At 43.1% G+C, this 15,300-nt stretch overlaps 1 protein-coding gene across 4 annotated transcripts in view; it reads right to left on the minus strand.

Annotated features, from left to right (window-relative positions):
• Window positions 1–3,107: 3,107 nt before the first annotated feature.
• CLTCL1 (clathrin heavy chain like 1) overlaps window positions 3,108–15,300 on the minus strand; it is a 59,640-nt gene continuing 47,447 nt past the window's right edge. Inside the window, exons 26-34 of one of the 4 annotated variants that reach the window (XM_081842733.1) lie at window positions 14,704–14,853; window positions 13,636–13,767; window positions 13,097–13,207; window positions 12,306–12,476; window positions 11,870–12,091; window positions 10,439–10,459; window positions 6,921–6,996; window positions 6,018–6,050; window positions 3,108–4,792 (exon numbers count right to left, since the gene is read on the minus strand). In XM_081842733.1, the coding sequence (XP_081698859.1) occupies window positions 6,025–6,050; window positions 6,921–6,996; window positions 10,439–10,459; window positions 11,870–12,091; window positions 12,306–12,476; window positions 13,097–13,207; window positions 13,636–13,767; window positions 14,704–14,853 (909 nt within the window). In that variant the 3' untranslated portion in view covers window positions 3,108–4,792; window positions 6,018–6,024. The remainder of the gene's footprint in view (window positions 4,793–6,017; window positions 6,051–6,920; window positions 6,997–10,438; window positions 10,460–11,869; window positions 12,092–12,305; window positions 12,477–13,096; window positions 13,208–13,635; window positions 13,768–14,703; window positions 14,854–15,300) is intronic. The other 3 variants (XM_081842734.1, XM_081842731.1, XM_081842732.1) reach the window with 3 other exon arrangements.

Raw genomic sequence — 15,300 nt, forward strand, 5'->3', positions numbered from 1 at the left:
CCACCACAGCCCACTTGCTAGATAGTAGGGTCTGTTCAGCGCCCCAATGTTCAAGAAACACAATGAGGTTAAAGAGGCCCTGGATGAATTTTGATTACAAGTGGCTATTAAATTTATGCTGGCTCACAGCATTTCAATTAAGGTACACTAATTCATGAGATGGAGAACTCACAATTAACAAAACAAACTCTAGAACCGTGGTGTGGTGTTGCAGCTCTCCTAAAAAAAGGAAGCTTAATTCTTTTATTTCAATTTATTAAAACTTGTGGGAATGACGGTATTTCTAAAACAAGCATTTTCTTTGGTACGATGCACACACATGCCAAGACAGACAGAGAGAGAGGTTAAATGGTTCACTGGCTATGGTGCTTGCTTTCTGCAGTTTCTAAAAGGACCTGTAATTATGGTGCTGGAGGAGACTCTTGAGAGTCCCATGGACTGCAAGATGATCAAACCTATCCATTCTTAAGGAAATCAGCCCTGAGTGTTCACTGGATCCTGAAACTGAGGCTCCAATACTTTGGCCACCTCATGAGAAGAGAAGACTCCCTGGAAAAGACCCTGATGTTGGGAAAGATGGAGGGCACAAGGAGAAGGGGACGACTGAGGACGAGATGGTTGGACAGTGTTCTTGAAGCTACCAGCATGAGTTTGACCAAACTGCGGGAGGCAGTGGAAGACAGGAGTGCCTGGCATGCTCTGGTCCATGGGGTCATGAAGAGTTGGACACGACTAAATGACTAAACAACAACAATTATTGTACTTGTGTTTTAGTTTTGCTATACAATCATGGCACTTCGGTTCCTAACGCGGACACCAATTAAAATGCAGCCTGACAGTTTAGGGAAATGAACCTCAGATGTGCTGTGCCCATGCAAGGATAAACCCACCACTAATTCCCATCTTGGCAGATGCAAGGGACTTGAAGCATCATTGCAGCCCCTTCTATCCCTGCCTCCTTCCCATCAACCCTAATCCCTTTATCTGCTGCTTTGGCAACTGCTGGCACAATAGTGCGTTGCACAACCATCTCAAGTCCTATAGAGTCGTACCTTGGAAGTCGAACGGAATCCGTTCTGGAAGTCAGTTTGACTTCCAAAACATTTGGAAACCAAAGTATAGCTTCTGATCAATTGGAAGCCCCATTGGACGTTCGGCTTCCAAAAAACGTTCGCAAACTAGAACACTCCTGGGTTTGTGGCATTCAGGAGCTAAAATGTCCGAGTTCCAAGGTACGATTGTAATGGGCTGGAGAGACCCTGCTGCTGATGTCACTGCTGCATGCTGTCTGGTTAGCACTGACCTGTGACGCGGCCTCTTCAGCCGTAGTTCACCATTTTTGTACGGCCTTTTCTGGTGAGGTGGTCTTGCCCCCCCCCCCAAGAGACAGGAGGAATTAAAAAACATTCCTGTTCACCGGACAACTGATATCTGAAAGAAACTGTTCTCAGCCACCTTGAAATTATTTTGTGAATATATGAACATTTACAAATGTTTTTAGATATGAATGCTTTTATTTATTTTGATCATATGGTTTTGCTGCTTTTTTGTTTCCCAGCTTGGGCTCCTCGGGGAAGGAAAAGTCAGGACCAAAGTTTAGTGACAACCACTATGAAAATCATCAGTTTTTCACTGGGGGATTTGTGTTTGAGTGTGTGTGTGTGCATGCGCGTGTGTGTATCTATCTATCTATCTATCTATCTTCCTATAACACTTGTTTTTACTTTTTAGTTCAATTGCTTTTTGCTTACTTATTGTAAACTCCACAAAAATCCTCGTGTTAAGGGCCAGCATACACGTCACAAATAAATCAAGTTTCATTAAAGACAAAGCAAAACCCACAACACCTTTGAACTTAGGAATCCTGTACGCAGGACTATTATTGAATGCCTGCCTGCGGAAAGTTATTTGCCATTTTATTCAGTTTAGCAAGGTTTTAAAAAGGAAGAACGAACCGAGGCAGCATAGGAAAACGGAAATCACATGTGGCTGGTGAGCTTTTTAACCATCCAGAAACTTCAAGCATTCATCCGAGCTTAGTCTTACGAGCTTTCAAGGAGCTCTTGCTTATTATGGTAAAATAGGACCTTGCAAGAGACCAAGATACTTTCAAGGGCAGCAAATGCCAACTGTTTTTGTGCTGTCCTAGACTTGGCCAGTATCTTTGCCACCACATACAAGGGAATAATATTTGGTAAAGGTAAGGCTTGTCTTTGGACTCCAAACTACATCAGAATTGAAACCCCTGTGCTTCATGGTTCCCAAATACGAATCAATGGGAAGTTTGGTTTTAGCCTTAGGTGACATATTCTCTTTCGTGGGAGCAGGGAGAACATTAAGAAAGCTACAGTGGGGAAAGCAAGCACACTGAACAATAAACACATCACTGCAAATTGAAGGCAGTTGCTAGATTTGACAGTAGGGCTGGGCGGTACCTGGTTTTCAACATTGTGACGTATCAGCAGCTAAATATCCGTATATGCTGATATATCAGAGTGTCTGGAATGTATCTTGGCTGCGTCACCCAGCCCTACTGAGGAAGCCCCCATACCACTCAGGCTCACGTGAGCCAGGGGGGCTCCTTCTGCCCCCCCAAGCTGAGTGAGCCCCCATACCGTTCTGGCTTGCATGAGCTTTACAGGCGGGGGGTTTCCTCAAAGGCACAGGTGGGCAGGACGACACAGCCTGAAAAGGTGATCGCTGAGAATCTTCTCAGGCTGTCCGTCTGCCTGCAGGCAATTTGAGCCAGCGCAATGTATTGCCAGCTCAAATTGTCTGAAACTGGTATCGCGAGCTGACGCCATACTGGTTTCAGACAATTTAGCAACATGTCACCCAGCTCTGACACTCATTGGTTTACTAGCACAGCGTTTGGGGCTTACGCCGCTTTCCACGATTGCATAAAAGCCGTTGCACTTCCACAGCTATGGGAGCCAAAGCTCAGCTGACTCCAGTTTTGACTTGGAAACAACCCCTCTGGTTTAGTCCTAGAACACGGCCAAGGAAAAGAATTGTGGGCATTTACATGGTTGCTACAAGCACCTCCTTAGGCTGACACAGCACCTCCCCTCCAGCCCCCTTGTTTCAAACCACACAGTGGACACTGGTTTGATTTATGTTTATAATTGGATTTTCATAATATCCATGATTAGCACAAGAGTCATAGCCATAAATTATACATTATCTAGTTTTAAGTACATAAAATGTTAATGATATATGTCTCTGAAGAGTGGCACAAAGTAGTAACATCCCTGTTGGCATTCTCTATTGGGAAGAAGAAGAAAAGCGAGAGTGCGTTTGGTGGGCAGATCATCTGATCTCACAGAATTCCTGCACAGAGCCAGAAGAGGGGTGGGGTGGATGGGAATTGGAGCTGTTGCCGTGTCAGAAAGGTATCTCCAAATGCCCAGAGGGTTTTACAGCAGGAATTGGGAACTTGGGAGACCTCCAGATGTTGTGGACTCTCCAGCTCATCTCAGCCAGCATGGTGTGTGGTCAGGGATGATAGGAGGAGCAGCCCACACCTGCTTTAGAGTTTCAGGTCAAATACAGCCAGCATAGCAGAAGACTCGCTTTCAAGGTGAGACTTGAAGTCACGCAAGGAGGTGCACCCTTACTTCCCGGGGCTTCCAAACTCATTTCTTACCATAGCTGTCAACTTTTCCCTTTTCTTGCGAGGGATCCTATTCGGAATAAGGGAATTTCCCTTTAGAAAAGGGGAAAGTTGACAGCTATGTTTCTTACCAACACAGTCCTCTCTGCCGCACACATTTACAATACTTATGGCTGCCCAGGCAACACACTCTTTGACATTTTGCTTGTCAAGAAAAAAAAAAAGTCACATAGCCAAGTTATGTTGTTGAAAATGTGTACCATTTGATGCCAACGAGTATCATGCTATTACGTACTACAGGAACAAAAAATATGGGGAGTGTCTGCTCTGAGATATGATCCAATTTATTCTCCAAGGAAGGTTTTTAAAAAAAAAGAAAAGAAAAACACAAAAAAATCCAGAAGGCATAGATGCTTTTTTTTTTTTTTTTTGCAACATTCTGTAAACTGTGTCATCTCTCCCCCCTGTCGCCTCCAAATACACTTTTTATTTTCCTTTTTTTTTTTTTTGCACAGCGCTATAAACAAATGGGGAGAAGGTGTGTGTTACATACAATTTTCATATATCCCACCAGTTGGAAGGTTCGGCTTCATCTGTTACAGTACTTTTTAACACGTTAACAGCTTGGTGCCAGAGGACGCCCCGGCATGCACGTGGCTAGAGAGAGGACTCTGGAAGGAGAGAGGGGGGGAAAGCAGCACTAAAACGCCCAAAACCACGCCAGAAATTCTCCTAGCCCCCAGAAGTTATTGCTGGGTTGTTGGTTTTAGTTGGAGTGTTTGCCTCCGCTTCAGACAGAGCCTTGAAATGTCGCTAACGGAAAACAAGATAAAAGGAGAGCGGGGAGAGCTGCCTTTTGAGGTTGAAATGTAACAGGACATAGCAATAAATAACACAGTGTCCTTTGGGTGTCTCTGAACCAAGGGGGGGTGGAGGGGTTTGAAAAGGGCATTCAAGCCAACGCAGGGAGTCATCTGTGCCTTCTTGGAGAAAAAGTATATATAAAAAAAAAGAGGGACGGGAAGATGATGATCCGAGACGGTTAAAGGTCTCGCAGCGCGAGTTACATATTGAAACCGTAAACTGGTGGCTGGGTGAATCCTGGCGCCGTGTAGCCATAGGGGAAGTTTGCCTGTGGAGGTACTGTGTTTGGGCCTGCCGTTAGCATCAGCTGCTGGCCTGGAAGAAAGACAAGGGGGGTCCGTTTAAGTCACTTGGAAGGTAAGGCCTTTTGCATACCCCAACCCACAGAACACAACAAATCCCAATTCAAAATGCAGGGGTGTGTTCGTCTGTTTTAAAAAAAGATTGAAACAGAAAAAGCAAAAGGTACATTTCCAGCTCTAACGTCACACGAAGCTGCCTTATACTATGTTAGACTATTTGCCCATCTTTATTTCTCTGTAAATAAATTTTTTATTAAATTTACATACTGACCTTCAGGAGCGGATCACAGCGTGGTTGACAGGATTAAAAAAAAAACACCTGTAAATATGGTCCTAATCTAACTGGAAGTAGCTCCAAGATCTCAGGTATGGAGTCTTTCTCCAGAACTGACGCCTAAGCTGGCAAAGTCAAAAGGACTGAACCTGGAGTCTCTCCTGTGTAGTGTTGAGAGGCAGCACGGTGCAATAGCTCGGATTCCGGACTATGCTTGTGGAAGATGCAGGTTTGAATCCCCTCCGCCCCACTCAGCCATGAAACTGAGCAACCCGAGAAAACCTCTGCCTCCGATTTACTTTACAAGGATCAGAATGGGGAGGACGGGAAGCTCCTTGGGAGAGGTAACAAATGTAATTTTTCTCAGAGGAGACCCAGTTAATGAACATGACTTATGTTAGGGCCGGTAATTTCAATAGGTCTACGTTGTTGAATGCCCCCCAATGGTTCTACTGCTGAGCGAAGGCCCTTCCAGATTTAAAAGAAGGGCAACAGACAAGGGACAGTTCTCAAAATTCCAGTGTTTGAGCTGCCTGCCCCCTTTTCATGACTGGGAAACAGCCAAGACTTCCTGAGAAATCCTTGAATGAACAGCTCCCATATGATATAAAAATAGTTCAGGGGTTCTGTGTTTTTTTTATAGTAAATGCCTCCCTGCTCCTTCCCTGCGGTGAAGTAGTGACTGATTTTGTTTCAATTGTCTGGCACCTATTAGGTCCTGAAAAACTACATTAAGAGAAACTTTCAAAGTTCAAACAAAAACCCCATACGATACACATCTGTACAGCCAAGAGTTTTAAACACGTTGCAGTTAGATCTGTTAGTCGTATTTCCCCAGCCTATGCTTATTAATTCTGCCACAGACCAGACACACATTTGTTAAAACTCTACTAAAAAACTACGCATGCCTCATGCATGGGAAAACTGAACTCCCATTGAAAACCATTCCCAGTAGAGAACTGACCTCGTCATCATGAACTTCCTTTAATGGAGGGACCTAGAATGCAATTGTCAATAAAGTCTACCTTTTGCCAAAATAAAGACTTTTTACACATTTCTGGAATAGAAGCACCATTTTCTCCCTTAATGGGATTCTGTTTTTCCAGAAGATTTAATCTCAAAGAGTCTTGCCACCCACAGAAAGGAAGGTTTCCCCCTACCATAGTTCAGACATTCCAAGAACACCTTTGCCCATCTGGAGATACTGCACCTCTTGAAATGGCAAAACATTTTAACTAGAGAGGGTGTTTTCTACTGGAAAAAAAGGCCGAGAGCCAAATGTAGTGTAATATTCCATATCTATGGGACTTGGTTTGTACACCCGCACACTTTTCTACAACCATGCAATTTCTTCCAAGCTTTCAGGAGCAGGATCTGCCTAGTTCAGCCTCCACTCACGGATCATATAAAAGAGGAATAATTTTAAAACCATAGCTGTTCTATCCCAACACTGGTTCATATTTTGTGTGTGTGTGTGTGTGTGTGTGTGTGTGTCCAATAAACCTCTTTGAAAAGCATCCAGAATCTGTAAAGGCTGCAATCCTAGAGAGAATTGCTAGGAAATAATTCCTCTTTAAGTCAGTTTACTTCGGTAAACAATTTGTGCTGCATGGCTGCTTCCAGAACAGCTAGAGAAAACCTAACATAAACTAGATTTCTTCTTAAACACCGATATCTTGAATTATATTGTGATGACGATATGGCAGTCACTGGCAGCAACAGATTTTTAATTAGATCCTATGGAGAAATCTCAAGTTCTTCTAGTTCAGCATTAACACACGGAGGGTTTGTTAAGTACAAATACTTGGATTTCTGGAAATGCTTCTCAGTTGAGGGCCTAACAAAAAGAAAGCAAGTCTTCACCTACCAAATACTATTGGAGTGGGTTCAGTTACTTGTTCCTCTTCTTTCCTTAGGCTTTCAGAAGCATCAAGTTTATCCACCTAAGTTGTAAAGTGAAAGGAAACTCTCATGAAAGAACTTCTTAGTGCCCGAGTTCTGTGACCCCCCCTTCCCAAATGTTTCCATTCCAGCTTTCATTTAAAAATATTTATGTCTCAACATGTCAGCGGATCTAGCACAACTTTCTACTTTCAGAACTAAGTCCAGTTTCAGCATTTGCTCAACTGCCAGAGATCAGCTCTTTAATAGGATGGCCCATGGCACAAGCAAAAATGCATGGTCAAGTTCACAGAACAATTAAGTCACAGGGAGCTTCGGACTAGATTCACCTTTCGAAACACCCATTACCTGCAAGAGCCAGTTCCCACATTCCATTAAGCAACAGAACCCAGAGCTAACCCAATGAGCCCCTAACTTACTTCAATGGTCCCTTAGGACAAATTGGCAGAGCACTGAAAAAATAAAAAAATCTGGACAGCTATAAGGAGGTGAAACATGTTTCTTGTGCTGGGCATGAAGTTCACCAGGGGCAAGCTTAATCCTCACCCCAATGGTGTCCCTGAGTGCATGTTGTTACTTCCTCCCACCCATAAGTCAATGGTTATGGCCTAGGACCCTCGTATCTACAAGACCGCCTCTCCTGCTATGTCCCACGGAGGACCTTACGGTCTTCAAACAAAAACATCTTGGAGGTCCCGGGCCACAGGGAGGTTAGGCTGGCCTCAACCAGAGCCAGGGCTTTTTCGGCTGTGGCTCCGATCTGGTGGAACGCTCTGTCACAACAGACTAGGGCCCTGCGGGACGACATCTTTCCACAGAGCCTGCAAGACGGAGCTGTTCCACCAGGCCTTTGCCCAAGGCACAGCCTGACCCCCTCCTTTGGTAATCCTCACAGAACTCTAGCCCAATGGTTGCCATTAATTTGATTTGAACTGATTTTATAATGAATTGATTTTAGAATGCTGTATTATTTTACCGTTGTTAGCCGCTCTGAGCCTGGCTTCGGCTGGGGAGGGCGGGATATAAATACAATTTTATTATTATATTTATTATTCATTCCTGCTTTTCCCCAAAAAGTGCTTTACTGGGATGGGGGCAACAGTGTACCACTAGCACTGGGTGACCTAGCCATCAGACATGGAGGGATAAAGATAGAGAAACGTAGGCAGCACACTCAATGCATCGGTTAAGCTTCTCCTCTTCCCCAAACCAGCTTTTTATTTTTTGAAGGGGGCAGGGGGAGCAAAGAGCAGCACAGTTCCCTTCTCTGTCTGCATTCTGAACAGACTTCCCAGCTGGTCAAGGGGAAACGTGATACTTCAAAGGCTTCTTTGGCTTATGCAAACAGGAGGCAAGGCCAGACATGACAAGCAAGTCCTCACCCCATGTTGTGTAGATGAGGACCGGGATATCTCTACTCATTGGAAGAAACTGTTCCTTACCTATAGAATCTGATGGGCATTTTACGGACATTGCGGTCTGGTTTTACTATCAACATACAGTTTCAGTGGCACAACCCCAAAGAAAGTAGTTTGTTTGATCCAATTCAGAGCTGCCAGGCCAATTAGTGGGGTTTCTGCAAATACACTGCAAGCAATATTAACAGCTGCCATTACAACGAGGTTTCGCTTTGCTTTGGATTGGAAGGCAAGTTCCTGGAAATTTAAAGTCATACCAGAAGAGTATGTTTAGTTTCAAGCTGTCATGTCAGCCTGTCTCCTTAACATACCACTGTAATGCCACCATCATTGCTTAGAGCAGCTTAAATATTGAAGTTTACTCAAGAGGAAGCATTTCCAAGACTGGAAGAGGGTTTGCTTTTTGCTAAGCCAGACAGCTGAAGAGCAGTTGCATTCTCTTGGATGTGAGCATAAACTCCTCAGTCTAGTTCTGTCTTATCCAGGGACCAGACTGCCGTTACATTTTTCAATTACAATTCACTTCTGCAAGCGATTCCTATGTAAAAGGCAGTATTGTAATACCAGTTGATAGGTTCCTGCCATTGTGTGAAGGCCAGAATGTCTTGGGATTCTTGCCGTTTCATGTCTTGGTACACTTGGGCAGCATTCCTTTCAATTTTATTGTATTGCAGAAGTTTTAATGGTGCACTTGGATTTCTCATTTTTGGATGAAGTTAACCCCCCCCCCCCAGGGATACTTTTCTCTGGACAGGAACCCCAGTATTATTGCTAATATAATCGGTCCCATTAAGAGGAGAAATCTAAGCTCTCTTGGTTGCTGTTACATTCCAACACTATAAAAATATTCAAGCTAAAAGCGGGGGGAATCTATATCCTGGGTTTAACCCCAACAGCAATACTAACTTTTGCTAAGCTAAATATTCAAGATTACACTGTTTGCCTACTGGCTTGAAACTGACTAGGATATGTCTAGTTTCCTTAGCTGCTACTTAGTTTTAGCATTTGCAGCAACTTTCCTCTTGGAAGCTACTATTCATGGCTTTATTCTGGCCTTGCAAGTGTGGAATCTGCCCACCCACTCACCAATCAACAATGGGTCTGTCAACAGAATAGTAATACCTTCACAGCAGAAGCTGCAGCACTCCTACTGGATGTTAAAAACTGCTGGCCCAGGAATCTGATCATAAGTTCTCCTCCTCCCCACACCCAAGAGGTAGTTCCCGTCAGATCTGGGATGCGTCTTCCACCTACAGCCTCTTGCATATGCACCTTTGTTATCTCCTGGGATATTGGTTTCTATCCCTACTTTTTTTAAGGGTGTTCAAAAGGTTGTTAATAGGAGGCATGTATTTTGGTAAAGGGATGCACATCTTGCCGTTAGGTACACATGAGGGGAGTTAAAACAATTATTTACATTAAAAATGGGGAAATTCGTTCTCCAATTAATTACTACCTCCATGTACTAGATTAGTTCTTATTTTAAAAGCAGTCTTTTCATGCATGCTCTTTCTGGAAGACTCAATTATTTAGTAGACACTTGCCACTTGTAAAATCCAACCAGAGTTCAGCTTGACAAGAGCATGGTAGCGCCCATCAGATCTAAGACTCAGTCATATCCCAAGTGTAAAAAAAGGGATTATTATTATTATTACTTCATTTTACACATTTTGCCCCCCCCCCAGACTAGCTTGTTAGGGCCTTACTAGGCCACCATGGGAAGCCTCAACTACCTTGATATTGCATTAGATTTGGACATTTCAGATGCAAACGTTCCCAAATAATTGTAGGCACTGTATTTAAGATAAGCATCTTAAAGATGAAAATTTGGCTGCCGTGCCTAAAACAACTGAATTCTTTGCAGCTAGTGGGCACACAACAAGCTAGGTCTGGTTGGATTTTTCCCAAGCTACTGTGGAAGAGATATTTACTATGGTATTAGTTAGACCAAAGCTAGATTATTCTGCTTTTCAGCAAAAGCTACAGTTAAGACTCCCAAATAGCCTTAGATACGTTTTAGGGACACAAATTTAAAAAGCCAATGTAAAACCAGAGCAACGGTCACCTTATTAAACAGACCATCAACCTGCAAGAAAATTCAGAGGGGAATACTTAAAATCAATAAGCCAGAAAATCAATTTCAAGAAAAAGCAAAGATCACACAAACATGGGCAGGGGAGTTGGCAGGGAGAAATAGGAAAGGAGACCCACACAGAAAAGAAGCATATTCAGCATTTAAACCTATGGGAAGCCAATATCTTACCTAACACAAAAGTGATAAGTTTATACACAGGAAAGCTTACTTAGCATTACAATACTTAATCCGCAATGCAGTTTCAGAGATGACCTATTAAAAGGGTTGTCTTGCACAAATCCAAAACCTACACTGTACTTGCCATACATCAATAGGCTTGCACGCTAAATTAATGAAAGTATCAGTAACTACAATGGGCTGGAGTGGGGAAGGGCAAAGGGATAACCAGATTTTTGCTGCTGCTATTTTGATCTTGCTTTATTCTAGTGGAAAAGTATTATTATTTTAATATCCAGGTGCTTACAAAAAGGATGAGTATGTAAGTAGTCCCTTTGGCCTGAAATACATGGCTATCAGTTACAGACCTCCAAGATCCAGGCAGCTTTCAGCATCCCACCCTGAGGCCTTTTTTACAGGCAGTCAAAAGAAGAAAAAGGAAACAGCAGACACATGCGGCTCACGGAGAGCAGCGTGTGAGCACAATAGTTTCCAAAACACAGTATTTCAAGTAGGGAAAAGCATCTAAAAGAAAGTGTTTTAGTCAAGTGAGCTAGTAAAAGTGAAGTAGTCCAAATGTTTAAAAGTGAAAAAGAACAGAGATCAACTTCTTCACGAAAAAAAACTTAAATCTTAAGGTTTAGCGGCAATGGGAGCAGCCAGGAGAAGTTTTGGCTAGTGTGTCTGGGCATCTGTAGTGGGAGACTAAAAATAAAATAATAAAAAAGAGTACCGTATTTTTTGCTCTATAAGACTCACTTTTTCCCTCCTAAAAAGTAAGGGGAAATGTGTGTGCGTCTTATGGAGCGAATGCAGGCTGCGCAGCTATCCCAGAAGCCAGAACAGCAAGAGGGACTGCTGCTTTCACTGCGCAGTGATCCCTCTTGCTGTTCTGGCTTCTGAGATTTGGAATTTTTTTTTTTTCTTGTTTTCCTCCTCCAAAAACTAGGTCATCTTGTGGTCTGCTGCGTCTTATAGAGCGAAAAATACGGTAAATCTACTAACTAGGTGTTGGCAAGTTCCAGAAAATGTATGTGAAGAGCTAGTCCTTTTTGTAGTTCCCTTCATTTTTTCAGGCTGGATCTCCGGATTCCTGTAAGTCTCCACCCCACCATTCGCAATATGGCATTTAAAGCAATTCAGTAACGGAAACGTTTTGGCAGGTCATTTAAAGGCAAAATTTGAAGCATGTCACCCAGGACTCGAGATCAAAGCAACAAGCCTTTCTAGAGAAGCCACACTTACTTTGGTCAGGTACTCCCTCATCACCTGGATAAAATAAGGCATCGCAAAGTCCATAATGTTGTGCCTCCATGCCAGCTCAAGGACCACGTCCGGATGCAACAAGTCGTAACATGTGAAGAGAGAAGCTGCGAAACACTCTTTCTTGTCTTCTTCCAGAAACCACTGAAGCAGTTTCTCTGCCAGCTCAGCATCTTTGGATTCTGCGGCATACTGCATAGCATCCTACAGAACACCATGAAACTTTAAATTTAGAGCCATGAAGTAACTACATCAGACTTCTCATGCATGATGCTAGAGCAGGATGCATAGGCGCAAAAACAGGTGTAGGACTGCTTCATCTTCTGCAGGCTTTTACGATAAAAAATTGTTTAAAATTCCATCCCACGTGCTCCCAGTACATACAAGGAGGAACTGACAACGCTAAACAAAAACAGACCTTATATAAGCGATCTTTCTTGCAGAGCTCCACACTCTGCTTCCATCTGTTATTGCCTTTGTACAGGTAAGCGGCAATGCGCCTGAACTCAATCAACTCATGTTTCTCTAGACGCTGAGCCAGTGTAATGTTATCGAAGTTGTCGTAGGCATCAATGGATGCTCGCAAGCCCTATTGGAAGGGAGAGAAAGTTACAGTCAGGCACATGGAGGAGCGAATTAAAGTGCTACAAGCAATGCTAAGCCTACAGTGCTGTATCACGGAGGTGACTGGAAGTTTTTGTCGAAGCTTCTGAACACAGCAAAACACAAAGGATATTCTCCCATGGGCTTTAAGTAGCGGGCTACAGATTTACATCAGAAACTACTCTGCACGTACTTAAAACCACTGGCCTCAGATCTGTTTAAGGCAGTGATGGGGAACGTTTTTCAGCCAAAGGGCCTTCTGGGCAAATGGGGGGGGGTTTAATTTATTTATTTGCTTATTTATTTATTTAATTTATATACTGCCCTTCATTCTGAAGATCTCAGGGCAGTTCACGAGATAAAAAATACAGGGTAAAAGCACAAAATAGTTACAACAAAAATTAATAATAACCCCCCCTCCCACAAACACATTTAAAAGGCTATTGAATATTAATTAATCAACCAAAGGCCTGGCTGAAGAGGAATGTATGGAGCTGATACAAAGGTTAGCAATTTTAAAGTAATGAATTATGTAGTCATTTTGCATACATACCCTAATTATGCTTCTATAGAAAAATGCCATAATCGCTGTTCCCAGAAACTCACCTGGTAGTCTTCCTCCTCTGTCAGAAGATTGTTCAGCGCTTCATTGACTCCTTTATTATTATGATTCTGGACTGAGCGCAGGTAAGGTTTCACTAGAGGCAGCTGATTAACCTAGGGGCAATGCAATTGGTTTAGGCAAAGAGTTGTTCTTGCTGAAGGGCCTCCCACAAAGTACATCTCTAAGGTGATAGGGCCCACCTAATTAAGTCACATTAAACCCTAGAAACTAGTCATTTCCCAAAACAAAACCTTATTGGAACAAATGGTATATCTACAATATAAGACCTTAAGTTATTTTATATAAATTTATGTGTGCAACAAGAGGATTTGGAAACAGGGGGGAAAGTTAGTCTAAGGAAACCCAGCCAGATGGGTGGGGTATAAATAATAAATTATTATTATCATTATTATTGTTATTATTTCTTGGCACGGTAAGAGAAGAAACCCCTTTTGCCTTGAACGTACAATTTGAAATGGAATGGTCTTCAAGAGAAGTATGTAATTTAGCCCATTTTAAATTTGTGCTTCCTCTAACTCACCTTGGAGAAAAAGCTGACCGTCCTGGTGTGATCCAGCCTTGGAGATAATACCAGGAGGAGATCATTGATCAGCAGTGGTTTATAATCCAAGTAAAACTGCAACGCTTTGTAATATAGCTCCACATTGGCCACCTAGAGAACAAATTCAAGCTGTGAGGTAATTGGTTGCCCCTGAGAGTGATTTAACAAACAGCATTTAGTTAACTATGACCCTCTTATTTGGTGCTCAAGAGTCTTTAACAGCTCTGCACAGCAGTACTGTATAAAAAGTTAGGGCAAATAAATAAATAAATCTGCAAGCTTTATCATGCTGCCATCCTTAGAAAATGGAATCAGAGTTGCTAACTTAAGTGTACCTAAGAAGTGATGCATGTCTGATGCCCTGATGGGCTGGATAAAGAAGAAGAAGAGAAGAGTTTGGATTTGATATCCCGCTTTATCACTACCAGAAAGAGTCTCAACACAGAAAACATTCTCCTTTCCCTTCCTCCCCCACAACAAACACTCTGTGAGATGAGTGGGGCTTTCAAAGAAGTGTGACTAGCCCAAGGTCACCCAGCAGCTGCATGTGGAGGAGCGGAGACGCGAACCCGGTTCACCAGATTACGAGTCTACCGCTCTTAACCACTACAGCACACTGGCTCTCCTATTAACTAAAGAGTTAATAGTTGTCAAAACCACATGAAACTGCTGGGAGAGCTTGCTTGGTGCTTTGAGGTTCAGTGCCACCAGTATGCAGATGATACCCAACTCTCTCCCTCTTCTTTCCATCTAAATCTGAGGAAGCTGTTTTGGGGCTAAAACAGTGTCTGGCAATAATGGATTGGATGAGGGTGCACAAGCTCCTATTTCTCAGAGAAGCAACTTTAGAAAATCAGAAGCTGAATATTAAGAAGCTGAATGATGTATGGTGTTTCTGCCACAGGAAGATTTGGCCGTGTCTTATAGTCCCTTGGCCACCCGCTGGGTTTTCAAGACACACCAACAGATCTGAATATCTGAACTGGTGTGAAACTCAACATGTTTTGGGATCAAAGCTGAGGAGTTGTTACCATTACAGCTGCTTACCTTTGCAATTATGTCCTTGAACTGCCCTTCCTTCCATGCATCGGTAGGGTGGTTCATCATTGTAATTATTGCGTTGTCATATTCTTCGTATTTGTCGTAGAGGAAAACCAGCTCTCCCCAAAGATGGGCCTGTTCTGCTGCCCGAAGCACCTTGTGGCGAGAGGAAAGGTAAGGGACAAATCAGGCAGTAGCCAAAGCAATAGTTTAAGTAGAGTCTGCTGAAAAGACAAGAGTTCAGGCCACTCACTCTGTTTAATCCGGGGCCTAATTAAAGTATGTGATCTTTGACAGTACAAGCCTTAAATAGCCTGAGGCCAAGATATCTGAAGAACTACTTCTATCCCCATGAACTTGCCCAATATTCCACCGCTGGGTGCCGCGTTCTGCATTGTCCTGCTTGTGGAAATCAGAAGGTGGGTAACTAAACAGGTCAGGATCTTGTCTCCATTTCCCCCAGGAACTGCCCACTCCTCTCGCCCTCAATGTTCACCTGGCCCCCTCACTCCCAGCTTTCCACAGTAAAAACTTTCCTCTGGAATGTCTTTGGATATTAGCCTTGTCCTATGACTTTTTTTTCCTGTGTCCACTACGGTTTTT

Source organism: Podarcis erhardii (assembly GCF_964252035.2).
Source record: "Podarcis erhardii genome assembly, chromosome: 15".
In the NCBI taxonomy this organism is placed as follows: Eukaryota; Metazoa; Chordata; class Lepidosauria; order Squamata; family Lacertidae; genus Podarcis; species Podarcis erhardii.